The following is a 23,020-nucleotide window of genomic DNA, read 5'->3' as shown; positions in this document are numbered from 1 at the left end:
TAAACACACCTGTGAAAATACATACTGAATGGGTGGGGGATGAGATCCCATAAATAAATCCTTTGTTTGGATTCATATTTATTATTTGATGTATTTATTACATTACAGATCACATCACATCACAGTACACCAGTCAAAAAGTTACATATAGTATAAGAAAGGCATATACATCTCCATGCTGATGCTTCACCCCTAGATGGCGACATTACTTTCTGTTTCCTTTATAGCAGCACCAGCTAATGTCCATGAAAATACCTTAAGAGGTTTGCCAATGAAAAACTTTCCTAGGTTGAATATACTGACCATGATGTCTATGATACTGACCCAGAAAATGGTGTCATGCACTGTTCCATTCAAATTCACTTTATCCTTTCCACACGTTAACAGCTCCCTCAACATAACTTTCAGAGCCAGAAGTATGTTAAAATTAAAAGTCTCTTTTATAAATAAATTAATAATTCCCTTCAACTTTCCCTTTTTCCATTTACACATTGCTGATATCATTTCCTCTGATTTTACATTTGACCTCCAACGTCCTACATTCATTCTTCCCTTTCAACCCCTGAAGGAGTGTGAAAACTCACGTGTTGGGGATATAAGACTAGATGCCCTGAAGTTAACACGGATAGGTTGGGAGACCTTAGGTAAGTCCTTAGTGATTTCGAAAATCTCCTGTTTATCTGAACATACTCCTTTGGCGATTGTCTCAAATTCCATGATAGACTTGTACTCTGATGGAGAAGGGATCTGTACAGGTCTTTGGATGGGACGGCTTTGCTGGGAGTGAAGATGGGCACACGGATGGCGTTCTTGTATGGCAGCTGGTACTCCTTCAGCATTCCACCCCTTGTGCCCATCTTGATCCTCTGACTGGGGTTTCTCTGGACCAAGAAATGAGCCATCTGTTTCTGCTTGTAGGTCTCCCTTCTCGAGGAGTCGTTTTCAAACAATGTGGTCCTGGAATCAAGCAAAAGCATTTTTTAAAGAGCAGTTTGAAAGTGTCCTGCTGTTGTTGCTGTTCTTAGACACTTTATTTGTAAGACCAATATAATCTTTGTGAAAATGTGTTCATTTAGTGAATTATGATAATTAATTTGTGGCACACATTGAACATGACCACCAGCACTTGGCTGGAACAGTGATTAAAAGCTACATTTGATGAAACTCTCTATCATGCTAATATACATACTGTTGTTCTGGTCTTGTTTCCATCACCAAGTCCAACCAAGTGGCCTGGTAGGACTCCTTCTTCTCCTGGTCCTTCTCCTTTACATCGCAGTGGGCATTTACCAGATACACATCCCCACTGTTTAGACTGTTAATCTTGTGTGTGTAGAGCATAGTGGAGACAGAGATGAGAGAGTTCACTGACTACCTGTTAGATGTGCTAATCTATAGGCTTCTCTGGGACTTGATTTTGGATGGAGATGAAGGACAGTTGGTCTGTGTGTGCGGTTGTGTGTTGTACTGTGGTTCTCCAGAGCCTCTTATAATGTTAAGGTTCTATTTTTACCCTACTACATCATACCATTGCCAATGCTGTCACCGTGGTTGGCTCAGGTTGTTTGGCGTTTCTGGTTGGTTTACAGCTGTCCTGTGAGGAAGGCGACCAGTGGAAAGAGTGACGAACACCACTTTAATTTCATTGAGTTGTATTAGCGTTGTATTAGCCAGTCCAAACCACACAAAGAGGTTAAAGGTCAGTCATGCTCCTCAGACTTCTCAGATATCTCATAGGGTAAATGCTTCAGGATATTGCTCAATGTAATATGACCTCTGGTGGCAGAATTGCGCACATAGTATACATTGTATTTCATCTTTCACCCAAATGTCAGAGCCAAAGTACAGGGAACATTTTCACCTTCATCTGAATGTATTTAACATTCATTCATCATCTATTTTTTCCCCCAAAGAATTGTACAGTTGTATAAATAAACCTAGGTGGAGACTTAGAGTAATGTTCGGAGTCCATTGTTCTTGTATCAAAATCAAATCAAATCAAATTTATTTATATAGCCCTTCGTACATCAGCTGATATCTCAAAGTGCTGTACAGAAACCCAGCCTAAAACCCCAAACAGCAAACAATGCAGGTGTAAAAGCAAGGTGGCTAGGAAAAACTCCCTAGAAAGGCCAAAACCTAGGAAGAAACCTAGAGAGGAACCGGGCTATGTGGGGTGGCCAGTCCTCTTCTGGCTGTGCCGGGTAGAGATTATAACAGAACATGACCAAGATGTTCAAATGTTCATAAATGACCAGCATGGTCAAATAATAATAAGGCAGAACAGTTGAAACTGGAGCAGCAGCACAGTCAGGTGGACTGGGGACAGCAAGGAGCCATCATGTCAGGTAGTCCTGGGGCACGGTCCTAGGGCTCAGGTCCTCCGAGAGAGAGAAAGAAAGAGAGAATTAGAGAGAGCATATGTGGGGTGGCCAGTCCTCTTCTGGCTGTGCCGGGTGGAGATTATAACAGAACGTGGCCAAGATGTTCAAATGTTCATAAATGACCAGCATGGTTGAATAATAGTAAGGCAGAACAGTTGAAACTGGAGCAGGAGCTTCCTGCTCACGCGTCAAAGTTTTCATCATCAGTGCATGTATTAGTGGACGGATTACCCAGGCATTCCTCAGTAAGGGTTGCCCTGTAGTTATATCGGTACAAAAATTCCATGTGATGATGTAGAGGTATAGATCCTGGAAATGCTAGCATGCTATCTGGAAGTTTTGCAATAGATGGACCTCTCTTTACATTGTCCTTTAACAATACTTATTTTGTCACTGAACAGATTTGATCAGATTTGAGTAGTAAAGAATATATTTAAGATATTTTCAACATCAGGGCCTTTTTAGCGATGCCATACATGTTATCTAGATCCTTTTCTAAAGAAAACAGCCAATTGTACAAGTTTATGTGTCTTTATTGATCACCAATCATCACTTTAGACAAACAATATGTTATGCTACATTTGTCATAGACCAACTGTGGGTCTCACACGCAAGTTGCTGTGCATATAGTGCCTTTCTGTTAAATGTGATCTTTACTTTACACCATTTTAATAACAACATGGTAGATTAATCATCAAAACTATGAACTGACTATTTAGATGTGATCATTTTCTTCTAATCATAGTTTTAGGGATGAATACAAACACCAATCAAACTACACTGAACAAAAATATACAGGTACAGCTCATATGGGGAAATCAGTCAATTTAAATAAATAAATTAGGACCTAGTCTATGGATTTCACATGACTGGGCAGGGGTGGTCTATGGTTGTGAGGCCAGTTGGACGTATTGCCAAATTCTCTAAACCGACGTTGGAGATGGCTTATGGTAGAGAAATTAACATGACATTTTCTGGAAACCGCTTTGGTAGATATTCCTGCAGTCAGCATGCCAATTGCCCCTCAAAACTGTGGCATATCTGTGGCATTGTGTTGTGTGACAAAACTGCACGTTTTTTGTGGCCTTTTATTGTCCCCACTACAAGGTGCACCTGTGTAATGATCATACTGTTTAATCAGCTTCTTGACATGCCACACATGTCAGGTGGATGGATTATCTTGACAAAGGAGAAATGCAGGGATGTAAACAAATTTGTGCACAGATTTTGAGAAAAATATGCTTTTTGTGCATATTTTTTATTTCAGCTCATGAAACATGGGACCAACACTTTACATGTTGCGTATATATATTTTTCAGTATACATTGATAAATCATGGCTGATGGGTCTATGAGACAGTATAACGGCCTCTTTAAGATTGAGGAACATCAAGTGCCCATTGGGGAAATTATTTGGGGTCATTCTGTAAGGTGCATGGTCAGGTTTCAGAGTCATTGCCAGATCAACACAGCCTCAGAAACAGACACCTTGGCTGTCAACCTCGGCAGCTATTTCCCAGCCCCAGCCACTTTCTGAAGCTATGTCCCAGCAAGCCTCTGCGCTATTCACTTTCCGTCCCACTGAAAAGGACACTGTGATGAAACAGCTTCATGCCATGAGTTCAGCGGGTAGGCATGTGAGCAATGATTGATGCAGTGATGGAAGATTGACGATGCCTCCCTGAACTGACATTCTCTGCATACCTCATACCAACTTTCCCTCTTTCCAGCTTTGAAAATGTACCATCGATGATTCAGGAACAGAACAGCCAAAGTTGATTATATCATAATTCAGTGCCACATGCCATTGTCAGCAACAGGTGCTGCAGCTGTTATCATGCATTGCTCCAGGAAGCTACATTGGTGTCATAAAGCTTAGTACTTCAAATACATCAGCAATTCTTCAGCCCAACTTCACATGGAAAATTAAATGAACAAGCTGTCACAGGCTTTGGCGTAGGTTCTCTAGACGTGAGGCTGAAACTTAGTAAGCTGGTATTGGGCAATGACAGTTAACTTGGATTCATCCCAATGAGAACAGCCTGTTCTGTTGAATCCATCAGTTCCCAAGGAAAATATGTATGATGGAGAGTTATCATGGCACTGAAAGTAAATGAGCAAAGGTTCATTTCAAACAACAAGAGAGCAAAATGTTACTTCTGATTGAATCTAAAATATTGGTTATCTGTTTCCTTTCCTCAGATAATGCTTTTTATAACTTTATAACATATAAAATATGATGCATCACCCTCCAGGTATGGTATCAAGACTAATTCAAGGTTGAATAGGCTAAGTAAGAATTTTGTCCACAAATGTACTGAAATTTCTATTATATGTAAATATTTTATGATTAGTGAAAGCAATAATGTAGCTATTTTGTTAGATACTTCACCATATTAGCAGAAATCGTATTTTTTCAAAGTCATTTTAGCTGTCGGCTGTGGCATTAGCTGTTCGGTCTGAACTGATTCAAACTGATTCACAAATCATGGGAATGTATCGTGCTTTGCAGACCGACTCCCAGAGGCCGGTGTTGCTAGGCAACCCCCTGCACTTGCGGGGCAGGTGGACTGCTCCCTTCGTGGCTAAAGCCAATGTGAGAAACGTGCCATTAAACATTTGTGCTATGAAACAAAATAAATACAGCACGCTGACCCACAAACATTATTTGCTAGATTCATGATAGTGTTGTTAGACAAAGCAAGGAAAGTAAACTTCAAAACTTGATGTTTTATTGGAATTTGCAGCTGTTGTTGGTAAGTAATGAATCTGCTAGCTTCTGCCTTGACTTACTATATCTTTAATTTTATGATATCGCTATCAATTAGGTCTCAATGGTGAAGAAACTTGATAAGGTTGGTGGACATAGATGGAGAAAACAGGACATACTCCAAGACAAGATCCAGTGGGATAATCAGAAGAGTGAAATACATGTGTGATTAAGTTAAAGATGCAGTTCGGGATCTTATGCACAACACATTTGTAACATTGTTCGAATTGGATTCATAACATTTTATACGAATTGCAAAAATGTAACATATCTTATGAAATTAATGAGAAAGTACACCATTGGATTCCATAGTACACAAAAAAACGTAGACCATTTTTGGCTTGTGAGCACCGCATTCAAAACTACTGGCTGAAATGATCCAAAAGTTCTGGAGCATCACTTTAATGCCTGATGACAAACTGAATTATTCAGCTCCATTGTTCCTACAAACTAACGTCAGTGGGCGTGGCGTAGCTTTTCGACGGAGTAAGGACTTCCGGTAGCCAGGCATCTTTAATGTTGTACGATCATGTTTCAGTGGTCGTCCACTTAGGGATATATGATTAAGCCTACTTGGGTGAAAGAAACAGCTGCTGATGGGACAGCGTGAATATAAGTGTTTTTCAAGTGAAAGGTTTTCTAGTAAATATTTATTTGCTGAAGTCTAGTGCTATGCTGCAAGACCCAATCCCCCCATTTCAGGAAAAAGTGTATAGAATGCAGCAGAGATTGTGCGCAATTATTGTGATAACATGTGACCCTCCAAACACGACTTCAGTTACTGTAGTGCACTGCCTCTCATTTTTTAATTTTTTAAACCTGATAGGCCTACTACCTAGTCGCAAGGTGTCTCAACTCAAGACTTCTCATCTGTATGTGTCTTAGATGTCTCCAGACATCAAGATGAATATGATGGCTGAGTCCTATGCATGACATTTAGATATTTGTAAGGGATTTTTATCCCCAAAATTGGCTACAATATGATACACTGTAGGCCTATGCTTCGTAGAACCATTCCTGCCATCTGCTGGTGAACCCAATCAATCACATAATACAGCCATGATCAGCATTTCTTTGTGATCTCATCTGTAGCCTTTTTTTACGTGAATTTTGTGTCTTTAATGTACAACTTGAATTCTCCCCTTACAGTGAAAAATATAATAATGTAAGAAAAGTCATAATTTAATTGTACAAAGTTGATACAGCGTTATGATGCATGTATTATCTGAGATCGAGGATTATCCATCTTGGAATAGTACCATTATAAAATACATAATGTTTTTGGCTACACTGTCTACGCTTGATAACAGCATATAACAACGGCCAATATTTCCCCGGGTAATTACTGTATATGGGTGTTGTATCGAATACGGAGACAGACAGGATGTGGAGCTGAAAGAAAGAAGGCGGAGAATAGTTGAAAGTCGTTGGAAACGTCGCAAAATCCGAAAGGATTGCAATGGAATGATGTCCTTTATTTAGGAAAAACTAACAACGAAAGGGTAAGTGTAATTGATGTAACTTTTCTGTCCTTGTCTAAACAAATGTTACAAATGTTACATAACTTATCGAGGCCCTTTCCAAGGCATTTAGACAGGGATATTTACTAGTCGCACTTCCCGAAGTTGGCTGCCAGACATGGGGGACAAATGGAGTTTCCGAATTCCCATTTGGGGGAAACACATAGGAAGGAAATATACCTATTCTAAGTATTCCATGTAACTGCATAGTCATTTTCTTAAACCTTTGATAATAGGTTTTATTCTGAAGTAGTTGTTTTTTACATTAAAAATTAAAAATCTGTGTTTAAAATAAAAAATATTGACCGGAGTATACGTGATTTGTGACCAAGTCAAAACATTTTACTATTCAATAGCCCTTTCTCAGTACTATTTTTGTTAGTATGCTAATTTGGGTATCGAATATGTTTTTTTGCTGGCTGAACTATTCTAAGCTACTGAACATAATGGAAAAAGTCATGAAGGGGTTCGTATGGTTAGCTATATGCCAATCGATACAGTAGCAAAACATTCGATTGTTTGGTGATGTCATAATAATAATCATTACATCAGTTTTGATTGATTTGTTTATTTATAAAGCAATTCTCTCCACAGCTCAAACACATGTAAACTAAATAAAACAACAAATAAACAACCATACAAAAGTGCAAATGGCAATTACAGCAGATGAAAAAGTGAAATAAGTGATTTATGTTCTGAGGTACAGCAAATTATACACTTATTGAATGCAATCTGCATGCATTCCAGACAGTGCTTTCTGTGAATGATTACCTGTGTGAGATTAGATGGCACGGCATGCTCCAATCAGACATTGTTACATACCAAGCTTCAAGCATGTATCAACAAGCTGATGTTGTTATTAAATTAGTCTGCAATTCAGTGTGCAATTCCACCACACAATCTTTTCCCCACAGCAGAAGAGACTGGACAGATGTATTTCTCACTAGCAATAATCCACTCAGATCAATATTAATTATCTGTGTGTACCCTTTATTTAACTAGGCAAGTCAGTTAAGAACAAATTCTTATTTATAAGGACAAGTTTATCAGTCATTTTAAAAATATTGACGTTAAAGGCCCAATGCAGTGAGATAACGTGATTTTCCTGTGTTTCATACATATTTCCACATAATGAGGTTGGAATAATACTGTGAGATTGTGAAAATTATGACAATGCCCTTTTAGTGTAAGGGCTGTTTGAAAACACCGACTGAAATTTCAGCCTGTTTTCATGGGATGGAGTTTTGGCCTGCCTGGTGATATCACCAGTTAATAGACCAATAAGAAAGAGAGTTCCAAACCTCTCTGCCAATAACAGCTAGTTTTCAGTTTTCCCCTCCCCACTGAGACCACTCCCAGACAGTCCTAGCAAATATCTTCGCTAAGAAGCTAATAATTTTTGGGGGACCACTTTATTTGAAAACAATCACAGTAAGGTACTTAATTGTTAACCAGAAACTATTTGATTGATATTGAGATAAAAACTCCTGCATTGCACCTTTAATGCTTTGGAACCAAACTCCATACTAGCCCTTCAAAACACACCAGATAAATTATACTCTGTTCTTTTTTAAAGCTTGGGATTTCCGAATGTGCCACTGTGCTGATGCCGTGGTGGCAGATGGGAATGTTTTACCTGTCGTTACTCCTTTTGTCTCCATAGGACCCCAGCAAGCTTAGAGGAATGTGGATGAAGAGTGATCTGGCCTCCAACATAAAGTTATCCCTCCACTGAACCAAATAGAGCTGTTTATACAAAAATAATTTTGCCTAGCAACTGGCTGCCACCATAATGATACCTAGGCTGGTCTGGGTGTGCCTGGCACTGATAGGTGCGAGGAGCTGCCACGCCCACAGTCTGTTTACCTGTGAACCCATCAAGGTGCATCGCTGCCTGGGGATGCTCTACAACATGACCTTCTTTCCCAACATGATGGAGCACTATGACCAGGACATAGCAGCCAGCAGGATGGAGGTGAGTGTTTCTCACTGTGATAAAACCCTTAGATTTCCCATCAAACTTGGAGCATAGAGGGAAAAATGACTTTGCAGTTTGTTACAGATGTAGGATCTTAATTTGAGCCAATTTGCTACAGCAGGACAATTATCCCAAAATAATCCTAGGGCAACAGGAAATGTGAATTATTTATTATGTCGATTATAATTAATGGCCATTTTTGTAGGGTTTGATACATTTTTCGTAAGGGAAAATCAAGTCTAAAATGTCAAAATGGAAATGACAACCTACAAAAACCTTTTTAAACCTCTACATGTGTGCCATGAATCCAACAGGTGCAAAAGGATAATTGTGTATTAAAATAACTATTTTAAAACCATTCTCTATGAACTTGCTAAGATGTAGAGGAAATGCATTCTTTTAATGGATAAATATTTTCTTAACTTCTTTAACTGCACTGTTGGTTAAGGGCTTGTAAGTAAGCGTTTCACGGTAAGGTCTACACTTGTTGTATTTAATGCATGTGACAAATAAAGTTTGATTTGATAGCTAAGTATTGAAGCTTGTGTGTCTTAGCATTCTCAAAGGTCTTCCATCCTCTCTCACTGTAGCTGCAGGGTTCAGTTCAGTAATGTAGTTTACGAAAGTTTAATTAGAAGACTGAATGCTTGTTTAACTTCATCCAGTAAGCATAACATAATTCGCTTTTGTTTCCTATTCCACAGGCATATTGGAAGTGAGTACAAACGTATCATCGTCAGCATAGCGTCTTGTTTCTTCTCTTTCCTATTAGCCATGTGTGGAATGTCATTTACCTAATAGCCTATAAACACGGCACAATAATGCACATTCCTCACGCTTGCTGTTTAACCTATGGACTCACTTTTGCAATTATCACCTTCCTCTCTCTCAACCAATGGGTGTAAATCTAGGGAGGTATTTATATCTCAACTTACCCTCGTTCTCTCACTTGCTATTTTTCAGCAACAGTTTTCGACAGCCATCCACCTCCACACCACCACCAGCTATAATAGCCTTAAGGACCGTCATTGGAACTCCTTTCCCCCAGTGGGGGGGTTCCGATGTCAGCAGTCCCGGCTACCTGCCATCATTGCCAAAAGATACCCTACTGTTATGTTTTTTTTTTACACAGAGCAGCACATAGGTCAGAACACAATCATGGTTACGTTAAGACATCATGGAGTCGGCGTGAGATATGGGTTGGAAAAGATACCTCAATGCAGGGATGGGATATACCTCAACTTCAATAGAGGAGTCACTACCGTGTGAATGTTCTCTTTTGCTTTGAAATTGTACTCCAAATGTTACCTTTATCCACACTGATGCACCAAGAAGATTGAAATACTGCTAGTTTTTCCCAAAAACGTTCCTTTTCGTCCTCATGCTAGCTAGCAGTAGTCACCGCAGCCATTTTGGAATGGCAGTGTCAGCCAAACAGCTCCTTTTGTTGTTCATTCTATAATAGCTGCTGTGGCTACTGGTAGCTAGCATGAAGACAAAAATGGCAGTTTTCCAGGAAAAGTAGCAGTATTTCAATCTTCTTGATGGAACAGAGTGGATAAAGGTCCATTGAGGTATGTTTTCCGACCCGTATCTCACGCCGGCTCCACAGTGTTTTCATGTAACCATGATTGAGTTCCAACCTCATTGTAAACAAGCATAACGGTATGGTCGGTATCCTTTGGCAAGCTGCCATCACATCATCTGGCTTTGATGATCTTCTCTCAGAGACAAGGCCATTCCTCAAACTATTTCATAAAATGTCATATTGCATTCCATCTTTATGGTTAATTCAGTTAAGTCTGTACTCTATTTAAATCAGTGTGGGGCAGACAGTGATATGCTGGAGGACTCTTTGTGTGATGTCTATCTATCAGGCTGAGCTGAGGTGCTCCTCTTATTTCAGGACAACCTCAGGGAGCCACAGGGAACTCTGGGTACTTTGTCGTGTGGGGCGTCCTTTGATTTAGGAGAGGAAGGGGAGGGAGACACACCTACCTCACACAAAGACTAGCCAGCATTCCTTCTACACTGTACTCTCTCTATTTCTACCTCCCCCTCTCTTCCTTTCTTTGTCTTTCACTCCTTCACTTCACTTAAGAATGTCAGTGTTTGGTATCTAAAGTAATAGATGCATGCAGTACCTACTGCTGACAGACAATCTGACCAAATGGCCTGTTGGAAAGTGTGCCATAATGGGATCTATGTATTGTTATGAAGTTGACTCTCCTGTTGCTCTTCTGTTCAGTATTATTTGATAGGATTTTCCGGGTTGAGGACTATCCCTTTCCTTCAGGGGCATTGTTCCTGTTACGATATCAATGTGCCAATATTCCACTAGTGTTTGGCAGCTTAGTAGGAACACTTTCAGCACCTGTAAGGAAATAGACCTAAATAGAGTGAAAACTAGTATATGTTTTTAAAATACATTACATACTCAACCATTGCATTTTGAAGTTAGGATGCCATAATGCGTAGCCAGCCCTTTCCTGCAGTCAAATGACCAAATCACTGTCTAGTAGCCTTATGGGTGAAATGTTATTCATATTTTCGTAATTTAATAATTAATAAACATATTTTTTTTTAACTGAAGGAAATCCGGTGTTTCTATGTCAAAGTTTTTGTTATATTTCAGTTTTCTGTAATGTATATAAAGTGTAATATTGGGATGCAAAATCTAAATGGAATACATTTCAACTCTATATCTGACATGGTACAGGTGTTTTCGTTTTTTAAAGCCCATAACCATGTGTGTGAGGTGTATACTTTTGTTTCAAAGTAGATTTGTTTAAGGCCTTACCAAGAAACATTCTGTGTGACCCTGATTTAGCCCACTGCAGTAAATTCATTGAGTCATTGTTATCCATAGTTGAGGGACCTTGAGTGGAAATCCACAGTGGAGGGATCATTCTTTTTGAATGAAGACATACAGAGGCCCCAATTCCAATACATAATAAATGTCTTAACTATTTACAGTGGCTCCACAGAAAAATACAAGAAACGGCAGATTGTAGACTAAGAAGAGCTCTTTGAGATGGAGTTTGGGACCTCCAAAGAAGTGAAACAAGGACTCATACAGTCGGAGGGCCAGTACCCCAGCCCCCGTCTAGATCTGGGCTGCAGCCAGCCTGGAGCTGGGGAAACCGTCAGGGAGAGAACGTTGAATAGTGTGGTTGTTAGATTGGCCCTGTGCTGATGGGGAAATGTTGCTTATACAGTGTAAACATCGGCTGGATTCACTGCCTCCAGCAGTCATAGTTCTTCCTGGGGCGGCAGCGTAGCCTAGTGGTTAGAGCGTTGGACTAGTAACCGGAAGGTTGCGAGTTCAAACCCCCGACCTGACAAGGTACAAATCTGTCGTTCTACCCCTGAACAGGCAGTTAACCCACTGTTCCCAGGCCGTCATTGAAAATAAGAATATGTTCTTAACTGACTTGCCTGGTTAAATAAAGGTAAAATAAAAATTCCTGCATAACTGCATTTGTAAACTGAACAGGACTGTTTGATAATATGGTGTATCTGATCCAAACCAAGTGGCCCTTAGATTAAGATGGCAACATGATACAGTCTGTAACCTTTGAAGGATACAGTTACTTGTTTTGTTGAATGATTTGTGGCATTCGTTACAGATGGTATCTTAAGATTTTGTGATATGGTCGTTACTTCGACAAGATCTGTTTATTTGGATAAATTCTGTTTAGCGTGACTCAACAATGCCACATTCATGCTTTGGTAGAAATCACTGTGAACTCGAATGGTTGTTAGATCAGAGCTGCAGCTTTAGTGTGATGGAATGGATACTGAGCAAAAGCCCAACAGTTCTGTCCATTCCAGTCAACATCCCTCTCCTTGTTTCCAAATAGTCCCAGAGTCATTTCCTGATGCCCCCCCCCCTACTCAAATCTGTTCAAACGAAAGAAACTGAGACAGCCTGTGAAAGGAATCCTTTGTGTGGCACCATCATACAGTGCATTACAGCCTCTTATGTACTGTAGCCTTTTAATCTTTTGCAACCAAGTCACGTGTACAGGAAAATAAAACTATTCTATTTCTGGATCTGCCCATGGCAAGGGAACTGCATGGACTGTATTGTGGCCGTTGACTGACTTTTTAATTACAAACTGTTGTGATGTCTAGATGAATCTAGTTGAAATCAATATTGGTTGTTGGATTAAAAACATGTCTGACCATTTGTTCAGCTCCATTCTTACAGGTACAGCTACAGTGCTAGTATTTACTAGGGTAGCAAAATTCAGGTCACTTTCACAGGTTTTCCCAAAATCCTGGTTGGAAGATTCCTAGAATTAGGACAGAAAGACATAAATCCAGAAACTACAACCAGGACTTCTGGAAAACCTTTGAATTGAGGAAAATATACTGGAATTTTGTAACCCTAGCATTTACTGTATGTTCTTGAACCATAGATAAATTCAGATTTTTATCTTTCGCTCTCTCTGTTGATCTCCCTTTCGCTCCCTCATTCTCCCTCTTTCTTTCTCTCTTCCTCTTTCTCTCCCTTTCTCCTTCTCTCTCTTTCTCTCTCGCTCCCCTTCCCTCCCTCCTGTCTCCTTAGCCCTTCATGCCGTTGGTCAATCTGCGCTGCTCTCCAGACGTACATCACTTCCTGTGTCAGGCCTTTATCCCAGCATGCACTGAGGACACCAAAGTGATCCAGCCATGTCGTGACCTGTGTGAGAAAGTGAGGTCAGACTGCAGGAAGGACATCGGCACCTTCGGCATCACCTGGCCTCCGGAGCTGCAGTGTGACAGGTAAATGTGACTGACTGAGTTGAACTCAATTCTCCAGGTCTCAGGCCAGGTTACTCATCACGTGTGCGAGGTTCACTGAACCACAACATCAGTTACATACATAGGCGTGTTGTACCGTGCCAAGTTTTATAGATGAAAAGACACATGCCTGACATTTTTCAGGTGACCAAATAGTAAACGTTTATAAACTGCTTGAAAACAGACAGTTAACCAGTTATTACATTTATCAGCACTACGTTTTCAAATGGTATTCATTTAGTTATGGTTTTGACTCTTTACCCTACTTTTTCTCCTCTAGATTGGAGTATTGCCTCTACTCTCCTGATGGCTCAGCCCTGCCACCAACCAGACTGACCACACCCAAGAGCTCTCTGTCTGCCAAGAGGGACATGGGCTTCTGGTGCCCCCTTCAGCTGAAGACTCGGCCCGGACAGGGATCCACGTTCCTAGGTGCCAGGGACTGCGCTCCCCCTTGCTCCAACATGTACTTCAAGCCCCATGAGATCGAGTTCGCCAAGACCTTCATCGGGGTGTGCTCCATCGTCTGCCTCTGCGCCACGCTCTTCACCTTCCTCACCTTCCTCATCGATGTCAAACGCTTCCGCTACCCCGAACGGCCAATCATCTTCTACGCCGTGTGCTACAGCTTCGTGTCGCTCATCTACTTCATTGGCTTCCTGCTGGGGAACAATGCATCCTGCAACAAGGTCTGTTTATGTCTGTGTCTGAAATGGCAACCAATCCCCTGTATTGTGCACTCCTTTAGACCAGCCCCCAGAGCCCTATTGAACCCTGGTCTAAACTATTGTAATACAGTGCATTCGGAAAGTATTCAGACCCCTTGACTTTTTCCACATTTAGTCTTATTCTAAAATTGATTTAATTGTTTTTTTCCCTCATCAATCTACACACAGTACCCCATAATGACGAAGAAAAAACATTTTTTGTTAAAAAAAATGGCAAATGTATTAAAAATATATAAATATCACATTTACATAAGTATTCAGACCCTTGACTCAGTACTTTGTTGAAGCACCTTTGGCAGCGATTACAGCCTTGAATCTTCTAGGGTATGACGCTACAAGCTTGGCACATCTATATTTGGGGAGTTTCTCCCATTGTTCTCTGCAGAACCTCTCAAGCTCTGTCACGGACATTCAAAGACTTGTCCCGAAGCCACTCCTGCATTGTCTTGACTGTGTGCTTAGGGTCATTGTCCTCTTGGAAGGTGAACCTTTGCCCCGTTGGAAGGTGAACCTTTGCCCCAGTCTGAGGTCCTGAGCGCTCTGGAGCAGATTTTCATCAAGGATCTCTCTGTACTTTGTTCTGTTCATTCTTTCCTCGATCCTGACTAATCTCACAGTCCCTACCACTGAAAAGCATCATGCTTCACCGTAGGGATGGTGCCAGGTTTCCTCCAGACATGATGCTTGACATTCAGGTCAAAGAGGTCAATCTTGGTTCACCCGACCAGAGAATCTTGTTTGTCATGGTCGTGAGAGTCCTTTAGGTCCCTTCTGGCAAATTCCAAGCGGGCTGTCATGTGCCTTTTACTGAGGAGTGGCATCCGTCTGGCCACTCTACCATAAAGGCCTGATTGGTGGAGGGCTGCAAAGATGTTTGTCCTTCTGGAAGGTTCTCCCATCTCCACAGAAGCACTCTAACGCTCTGTCAGAGTGACTATCGGGTTCTTGATCAACTCTCTGACCAAGGCCCTTCTCCTCTGATTGCTCAGTTTGGCCGGGCGGCCAGCACTAGGAAGAGTCTGGGTGGTTCCAAACTTCTTCCATTTAAGAATGATGGAGGCCACAGTGTTCTTGGGATCTTCAATGCTGCGTAAATGTTTTGGTAACCTTCCCCAGATCTGTGCCTCGACACAATCCTCCTGTTTCGGAGCTCTATGGACAATACCTTTGACCTCATGGCCTGTTTTTTTCTCTGACATGAACTGTCAACTGTGAGACCTTATCTAGACAGTTCTGTGCCTTTTGAAAGGCTGTCCAATCAATTGAATCTACCACAGGTGGACTCCAATCAAGTTGTAGAAACATCTCAAGGATGATCAATGGAAACAGGATGCACATGACCTCAATTTCGAGTCTCGTAGCAAAGGGTCTGAATATTTATGTAAATAACATGTTTCTGTTTTTAATTTTGAATAAATGTGCAAAAATGTCAACCTGTTTTCTCTTTGTCATTATGGGGTATTGTGTGTAGATTGATGAGGAAAAACATGAATTTGAATACATTTTAGAATAAGGCTGTAATGTAAAAAAGAAAGTGGAAAAGGTGAAGGGGTATGAATACTTTCCGAATGCACTGTATGTAAGGAATAGGGTGCCATTTGGGACACAAACCATGTCTGGTGATGTATGTCCTGTGATGATATCTGAAGTCATGTAGCTATATATGGTGATGTTTATATGTATGCCAGGTATACCTCTTCTTTTCCTAGAAAACTTCTCTACGGGACATAAAAGTGATCATTCATTCGTTAATCTATTTATTCATTCATGCCAGGCGGTGCACCCGGCTGCCATGGACACGGTGGTACTGGGCTCCCAGAGTAAAGGCTGTACGTTACTCTTCATGCTACTCTACTTCTTCTCCCTGGCCGGCATCGTCTGGTGGGTCATCCTCACAATCACCTGGTTCCTGGCCGCCGGGCCCAAGTGGAGCTGCGAGGCCATCGAGAAGAAGGCGGTGTGGTTCCACTCTGCCGCCTGGGGGATCCCTGGAGCACTAACCGTTATGCTACTGGCTCTCAACAAGGTGGAGGGAGATAACATCAGCGGGGTGTGCTTCGTGGGGCTCTATGATCTGGACGCGCTGCGGTACTTTGTGCTGGCGCCACTGTGTATCGGGGTTGTGGTTGGGCTGTCTCTGCTCCTGGCTGGGATCGTGTCGCTCAACAACGTGCGTCAGGTGATCCAGCACGATGAGAGGAACCAGGAGAAGCTGAAGAAGTTTATGATCCGTATCGGAGTGTTCAGTGGTCTGTACCTGGTGCCCCTGGTCACTCTGCAGGGGTGTTATATCTATGAACAGAGCCAGCGATCCACCTGGGAAAACACCTGGATCAATGACCGTTGCCAGGAGTACAGCATTCCCTGCTCACACAAGGTAACACACGCTCAGCACTAGAACATTTTCATAATAATTTGATATCTCTATGAATATATGCCACTGCAAAATTAATCTAAAATTAATAGATGTTAAAAATCATTGCTGTTCTTATGCCTTCTTTCAGCCACAGTAAAATGTATGAATATATTTGGCAGATGTTTAAATGGAAATGGTGTCATTAAGCAATAAGGCACGAGGGGGTGTGGTGCTCTACAACATCCGTAGAGGACGACCCTACCTCACACAGGAAGCGGCGCAGGTCCTAATCCAGGCACTTGTCCTCTCCTGTCTGGACTACTGCAACTCACTGTTGTGCCATCAACCCCCTGCAACTTATTGAGAACGCTGCAGCCCACTTGGTTTTACAACTTTCCCAAGTTCTCCCATGTCACCCCACTCCTCAGCACACTCCACTGGCTTCCAGTCAAAGCTCATCCACTACAAGACCATGGGGCTTGCCTTCGGAACACTGCCTCTCCCTACCTATGCTCAAGCCCTACACCCCAACCTGAGCACTCTGTTCTGCCAACTCTGGTCTCTTGGCCAGCTCCTGCTCAGCCCAGTCCAAGCTCTTCTTTGTTCTGGCACCCCAATGGTGGAACCAACTTCCCCCTGACAGCAGAGTCCCTTCCCATCTTCCGAAAGCACCTGAAACCCTACATCTTCATAGAGTATCTTAAATAATCCCCCTCCCAAAAAAGGATGATAATAAAATAATCCTGAAACAACACAATTGTTCTTGAACCCCCCACCTTCTTTCTAGCTTTGATGATAGCTACTTTATTGAGAAAAAGTGTACTTACTGTGATATGTGGTTGTTCCACCTAGCTATCTTAAGATAAATGGAAGTCTTTCTGGATAAGAGCATCTTCTAAATGACTCAAATGTAAATGTACACTACCGGTCCAAAGTTTTAGAACACCTACTCATTCAAGGGTTTTTCTTCATTTTTACTATTTTCGACATTTTCGACATCAAAACTATGAAATAACACATATGGAATCATGTATTAACCAAAAAAGTGTTTAACAAATCAAAAATATATTTTATATTTGAGATTCTTTGCTTTGATGACAGCTTTGCACACTCTTGGCATTCTCTCAACCAGTTTCACCTGGAATGCTTTTCCAACAGTCTTGAAGGAGTTCCCACAGTTAGCTGCTTTTCCTTAACTCTGCGGTCCGACTCATCCCAAACCATCTCAATTTGGTTGAATTTGGGGGATTGTGGAGGCCAGGTCATCCGATGCAGCACTCCATCACTCTCCTTCTTGGTAAAATAGCCCTTACACAGCCTGGAAGTGTTTTTGGGTCATTTTCCTGTTGAAAAACAAATGATAGTCCCACTAAGCCAAAACCAGATGGGATGGCATATTCGCTACAGAATTCTGTGGTAGCCATGCTGGTTAAGTGTGCCTTGAATTGTTATGCAGGTGAGTGAGGACCCAAAAGCGACTTAACCGAAACTGAGTTTATTCAAGTCCAAACAGAAAATAACAAATCCTGAATCCTTAACAGGAAATGTCCAAACGGGGATAACAGAAATCCTCTAGTTTGTAGAGGGGAATAACAGGATAAGCGGCCACAGACTGCAGGTCCCTTCGGGTAGGCGCAGGCCGTAGCTGACAGAGACACCTGCTCACACGCAGCATCTGATGAAGGCAAAACACGACAGGACGGAACAAGAACACAGCACAGCAAACAAGAATCCGACAAGGACAGAAGCAGAAACAGAGAGAGAAATAGGGACTTAATCAGAGGGCAAAATAGGGGACAGGTGTGAAAGAGTAAACGAGGTAGTTAGGAGAATGAGGAACAGCTGGGAGCAGGAACGGAACGATAGAGAGAGGGAAAGAACCTAATAAGACCAGCAGGGGGAAACGAATAGAAGAGAAAGCACAGGGACAAGACATGACAATATATGACAATACATGACATGAATTCTAAATAAATCACAGACAGTGTCACCAGCAAAGCACCCCCACACCATAACACCTTCTCCTCGCTTTACAGTGGGGAAATACACATGCGGAGATCATTACATTTACATTTAAGTCATTTAGATCATCCGTTCACCCACACCGCGTCTCACAAGGATATGGCGGTTGTGGTGGGTGATTCTGTAAAGGTTTTCTTCTGGTGAAAGAGAGGCGGACCAAAATGCAGCGTGGTGGTTATTCATGTTTTTAATAAAGATGACTATACATGAACAGACTATACAAAACAAGAAAAGTGAAAACCTAAACAGTCCTATCTGGTGCAAACACAGAGACAGGAACAATCACCCACAAAACCCATCTCAAATATAAAATATATTTGGATTTGTTTAACACTTTTTTTGGTTACTACATTATTCCATATGTGTTATTTCATAGTTTTGATGTCTTTACTATTATTCTACAATGTAGAAAATAGTAAAAATAAAGAAAAACCCTTGAATGAGTAGGTGTTCTAAATATTTTGACTGGTAGTATATGTCTAATATTCCACTGCTAAGGGGTTGGCCATATACCACAAACCCCAGAGGTGCCTTATTGCTATTATAAACTGGTTACCAACGTAATTATAACAGTAAAACGTATTTTTATGTCATACCCGTGATGTACTACGGCTTTCAGCCAATCCGCATTCAGGGCTCAGGCCGTCCGGTTTATAACACTGTAATGTCTGTTTCAGACTACAGAGTCTGGTCGTCCAGACCTGTCCCTATTCCTAATTAAATACCTGATGACCCTGGTGGTTGGGATCTCAGCTGTGTTCTGGGTCAGCAGCAAGAAGACCTGCTCAGAATGGGCCTTCTTCTTCAACAGGACCAGGAAGAAAGAGTAAGGACACTTCACTAATGCCTGTCTCTCAACTGCTGAAACAAATCATATTCTTCCATGGATTGTATCCCAAATGGCACCCTAAGGCAAAAGTAGTGCATTGTATAAGGAATAGGGTGCCATTTGGGAAGCAACTGGTTTTTTTTACAGTATGCAACATTCCCAGATTGCAGATCAATATAATTCTACTGTGTTCTAATTCTATTTCTCTATCCAGCCCCATTAGTGAGAGCCGAAGAGTTCTCCAGGAGTCCTGTGAGTTCTTCCTCAAACACAACAGCCGTGTCCAGCACAAGAAGAACCACTACAACCCCGGCTCCCACAAACTCAAGGTCATCTCCAAGTCCATGGGCACCAGCACCGGTGCCTCGGCCACAGGTGCCACAGGCAACCACTGCACCTCAGCATTGGGCAACCATGAGGCCATCCGGGGCCAGGCTTCTTTCTCTGAGGCCAGGGGCTCATCTGATGCCTCTGCCAGGGAGAAGCTGGAGAGGGGCAGCTCCACCCGTGGCTCCAGGCTGGGGGAGAGGGACAGGGAGAGGCAGCCCAGTGGACAGGCCCTGTCTGGAGGGAAAGAGAGGGCAGAGAGACGTAGTAAGAAGGGCAGCTCCAGCAAGGTTAGCAGCCGCTCAGAGCTTCCACAGAGTCCCAGAGGGAAGGTAAAGACCGATACTTTCACCGTTTTGCCCAAGTACTTTCTGACCTACACATACGTACTTCAAAAGGTTTTGTCCACTCCACTGTTTACAAGTTGTTTTTTACAAACTTGTTTTGTAGGATGACTCCCCCGGAGTGAACTATCAGAGACGAGACAGATGCCCAGTGGACAGCACCTGGCTTTAAGCAACTCCCACAGCGGCAGTGTGAAAGGCTCCGTCCCTCACCTGGTTCGCCAGTTACCAGAGGAGAAAAAGGAGAAGGACAGCAGCTGCTGAGCCCAATCAACAGGGTCCTATGATACTTAACACCAACAGAGACAGGCAACTCTGGTCCTCAGGGGCTGGACTGAGTGTCTGCTGGTTTTTGTTCTTCCTTTCAAATGAGCAACTGATTTAGCCTGTCATACCATACCAGATGTGTACACTCTCAGAACAATCAATGATATTAGTGGATCGATTAAGTACCAGAGGGAGAAGAGAAAACCAGCAGGAAGTCGAGAAAATTCAGAGGACAGGAGTTTTCCTTCACACCACAGAGACAGGAAGGAAGAGACTAGGTGGGCCACCAGGTTCCTAGAGAGTTCCCTTCAGTGACTGACCCAACAGGTGTAGCTACTGATCAGTCAGCTTGACTGGATCACTGGCCACATCAAGGTGAATGATGTTAGAGAATCATGCAGCTCTTCAGACCGATGGTTGCATTTCCCTGCTGGAAAACAGTCACTTTACATATTGTTTATGTACTTTTCTGAGGGTAGATTGATATGTAAAGTGTGTAGAATATACACTGGCAATATTATTGTAAACTATTTTATTTTCTATCACTGGACTAGTCTTTACACTGAGTTTAAGCGCTTGAAAATCTGAAAATCGCGAAGGTTTCACCAAACAATCAGAACTTCAACGATATCTAGCTATGTTGGTTAAATCTATTTTATTTTTGTATTCAAATGGTCAATGTCATGTGAATGTAGACAATTCCATCATGAAACAATGAGAAGCAAACATAGCAGTTCTGTAGTTGCAGTAGACGGGAGGTTCTCACTACCAATACACTCAGTATGCTACTCTACTTTCATTCCATTTCCATTATAGTGTTTTTCAGTATTTTTATAAATAGTTACATAAGCATTTTTCAATTTTGCTGACTTCTCGTAAACTTCATTTCCTGTAAATCTGAGTGGAGCATGTGTTTTTTTATACTACAGTTCCTTGAAGAATGTGCCCCATGAACTAAATCATGGTCTTCAGATAACCTACTTTTTGTCTGTCTACCTACAGATGCTTTACATGTGTGACAGTCATTCCATGTGTGCATTCATCTCCAGTGAAATATGTGGACAAAGTAACCAGGCTTATTTCTGGCTCTGGTTGGACATCTCACTACACTAGAGGAGTTACCACTTAAAGATGAACCCAGTGCAAAGACGGATTGATACTGTACAATTTGTACTGAAATAGAATGTATTTTTTTAAAGTTTATATTTCTGCTACGTAATTATCTTTAAACCAAATATAGTAGTATATATACCTAACATAACTGATGATACAATATGAAAACACCAGTAGAAAAATCAGAGACGAAATCCAATCCAATGCATGTACCTAGTGGAGTTGATATTTTTTGACAAATGTGTGGGTTTTGTTCAGTATTTCAATTGGCATGATACTTACTGGTAATCCATGAACTGTGTTTGACTACACATTTTTCTCGCAAGTATTTTCCCGAAAGGCCTGTTGGGAATAAGTCTTGCACACTGTATTAATAAAAACCATTTATCCATCCATACATACTCACAATAATTTGATAAGTATTTGAATCCCTCCATGCTGAATTGTTTTATTGTCTTTAATCTGACCCTGTCCTTGATCTTCATCCAGTAAATATTTTGTATAGTATTATGTGGCTATCAGAAGACAAAGGTTCCAGCTTAAGAGAATGTGTTATCTTGCTTCCACTCCTTCACACATGAATAATATAACCACTACTCATCCTTGATTGCATATAGACTTGTTAGGCTGTAGAACATTTTTATTTTAAATTCCCTATACATTTTTGTGAACTTTTGTAGTGTTATGTTGTATGTACTATTTGATATATATTTTGTATCAATTTTATTTCCTTTTAATAAAAGATTATTGAATAGAATAAACTGAAATGTATTTTGTCTCATGAATGGATGCCTGGTTTTGTATCGCCCATACAGACGTTGAACCATGTTGTCATTTGGTCACGTGCTCCTTCTGTAGCTCAGTTCGTAGAGCATGGCGCTTGTAACGCCAGGGTAGTGGTTTCGATTCCCGGGACCACCAATACGTAGAATGTATGCACACATGACTGTAAGTCGCTTTGGATAAAAGCGTCCGCTAAATGGCATATATATTATTATTATTATGTCTGTGTTATTTGTTCGTGTTCAAAACAACTGGGAACTTGGAAATCTCAGACTTCTGACTTCAGTGTGTTCAAGATGGGAAAAAAGTAGCTCCGACTGGGAAAAATCTTTTTGAACGTTCATCCAACTTTGAATTACAAATCGAGAAACTGTGTTTCTAGAGCTCAGATTTTTTGACCTGAAAATATCTGACGTCATGATTTGACCTTGTTCTTTTCTGGGTTCCTAGTTGTCTTGAAAGCATCAATAGACATAAGCTATAATTGTTTGTAGTCATCAACATAATCATCATCAACTAGCCTATAAGAAACATACATAGGGAACATCTCAATTAAATATGCCTCCTTCTCAAAACCCATTGGAGGAGAAGATCAGACGGGCGGGACCTCTGACTTTCTCATCCAATGGGTATTGAGAAGGAGATGAGGCGAGAGGACACAAGGAGTATGCCATATTATTCCCAATTTCATGAAATAACAGACTAGGATACCCACATATAACTGATTCCATACCATGATGTGGGTCTACAATAGATGAGAAAGTATATAGTCCATTCCCCCAATCTGTTATATTAGTGGTGGTGCACAGGGC

General features: G+C 41.4%; 2 protein-coding genes across 2 annotated transcripts; one reads left to right on the top strand and one right to left on the bottom strand.

Annotated features, from left to right (window-relative positions):
• Positions 1–47: 47 nt before the first annotated feature.
• LOC123997566 (telethonin-like) lies at positions 48–1,455 on the bottom strand. Its single transcript, XM_046301944.1, is given in 3 exon segments — positions 48–746; positions 749–957; positions 1,190–1,455. Coding segments are annotated over 3 exon segments (552 nt in total). The 5' UTR covers positions 1,342–1,455; the 3' UTR covers positions 48–555.
• Positions 1,456–6,497: 5,042 nt separating this feature from the next.
• Positions 6,498–22,203, top strand: LOC123997964 (frizzled-6-like). Its single transcript, XM_046302720.1, has 8 exons — positions 6,498–6,655; positions 8,337–8,648; positions 13,225–13,421; positions 13,720–14,128; positions 15,942–16,544; positions 19,223–19,371; positions 19,589–20,033; positions 20,152–22,203. The coding sequence occupies exons 2-8, from the start codon at positions 8,466–8,468 to the stop codon at positions 20,215–20,217; spliced, it is 2,052 nt and encodes a 683-aa protein (XP_046158676.1). The 5' UTR covers positions 6,498–6,655; positions 8,337–8,465; the 3' UTR covers positions 20,218–22,203.
• Positions 22,204–23,020: the final 817 nt, after the last annotated feature.

Source organism: Oncorhynchus gorbuscha, linkage group LG15, assembly GCF_021184085.1.
Source record: "Oncorhynchus gorbuscha isolate QuinsamMale2020 ecotype Even-year linkage group LG15, OgorEven_v1.0, whole genome shotgun sequence".
Classification (NCBI taxonomy): domain Eukaryota; kingdom Metazoa; phylum Chordata; class Actinopteri; order Salmoniformes; family Salmonidae; genus Oncorhynchus; species Oncorhynchus gorbuscha.
Note: the sequence above shows the minus strand (reverse complement) of the source record. Positions and strands in the feature narration are given on the sequence as shown.

What these genes read in the sequence shown, in the direction of transcription:
- LOC123997964 (XM_046302720.1), top strand. Translation starts at nt 8,466, where the DNA reads ATGATACCTAGGCTGGTCTGGGTGTGCCTGGCACTGATAGGTGCGAGG. An exon ending in TAGCAGCCAGCAGGATGGAG is followed by an intron (nt 8,649 to 13,224) that starts GTGAGTGTTTCT and finishes CTGTCTCCTTAG; the next exon opens with CCCTTCATGCCGTTGGTCAA. An exon ending in CACAGAGTCCCAGAGGGAAG is followed by an intron (nt 20,034 to 20,151) that starts GTAAAGACCGAT and finishes CTTGTTTTGTAG; the next exon opens with GATGACTCCCCCGGAGTGAA.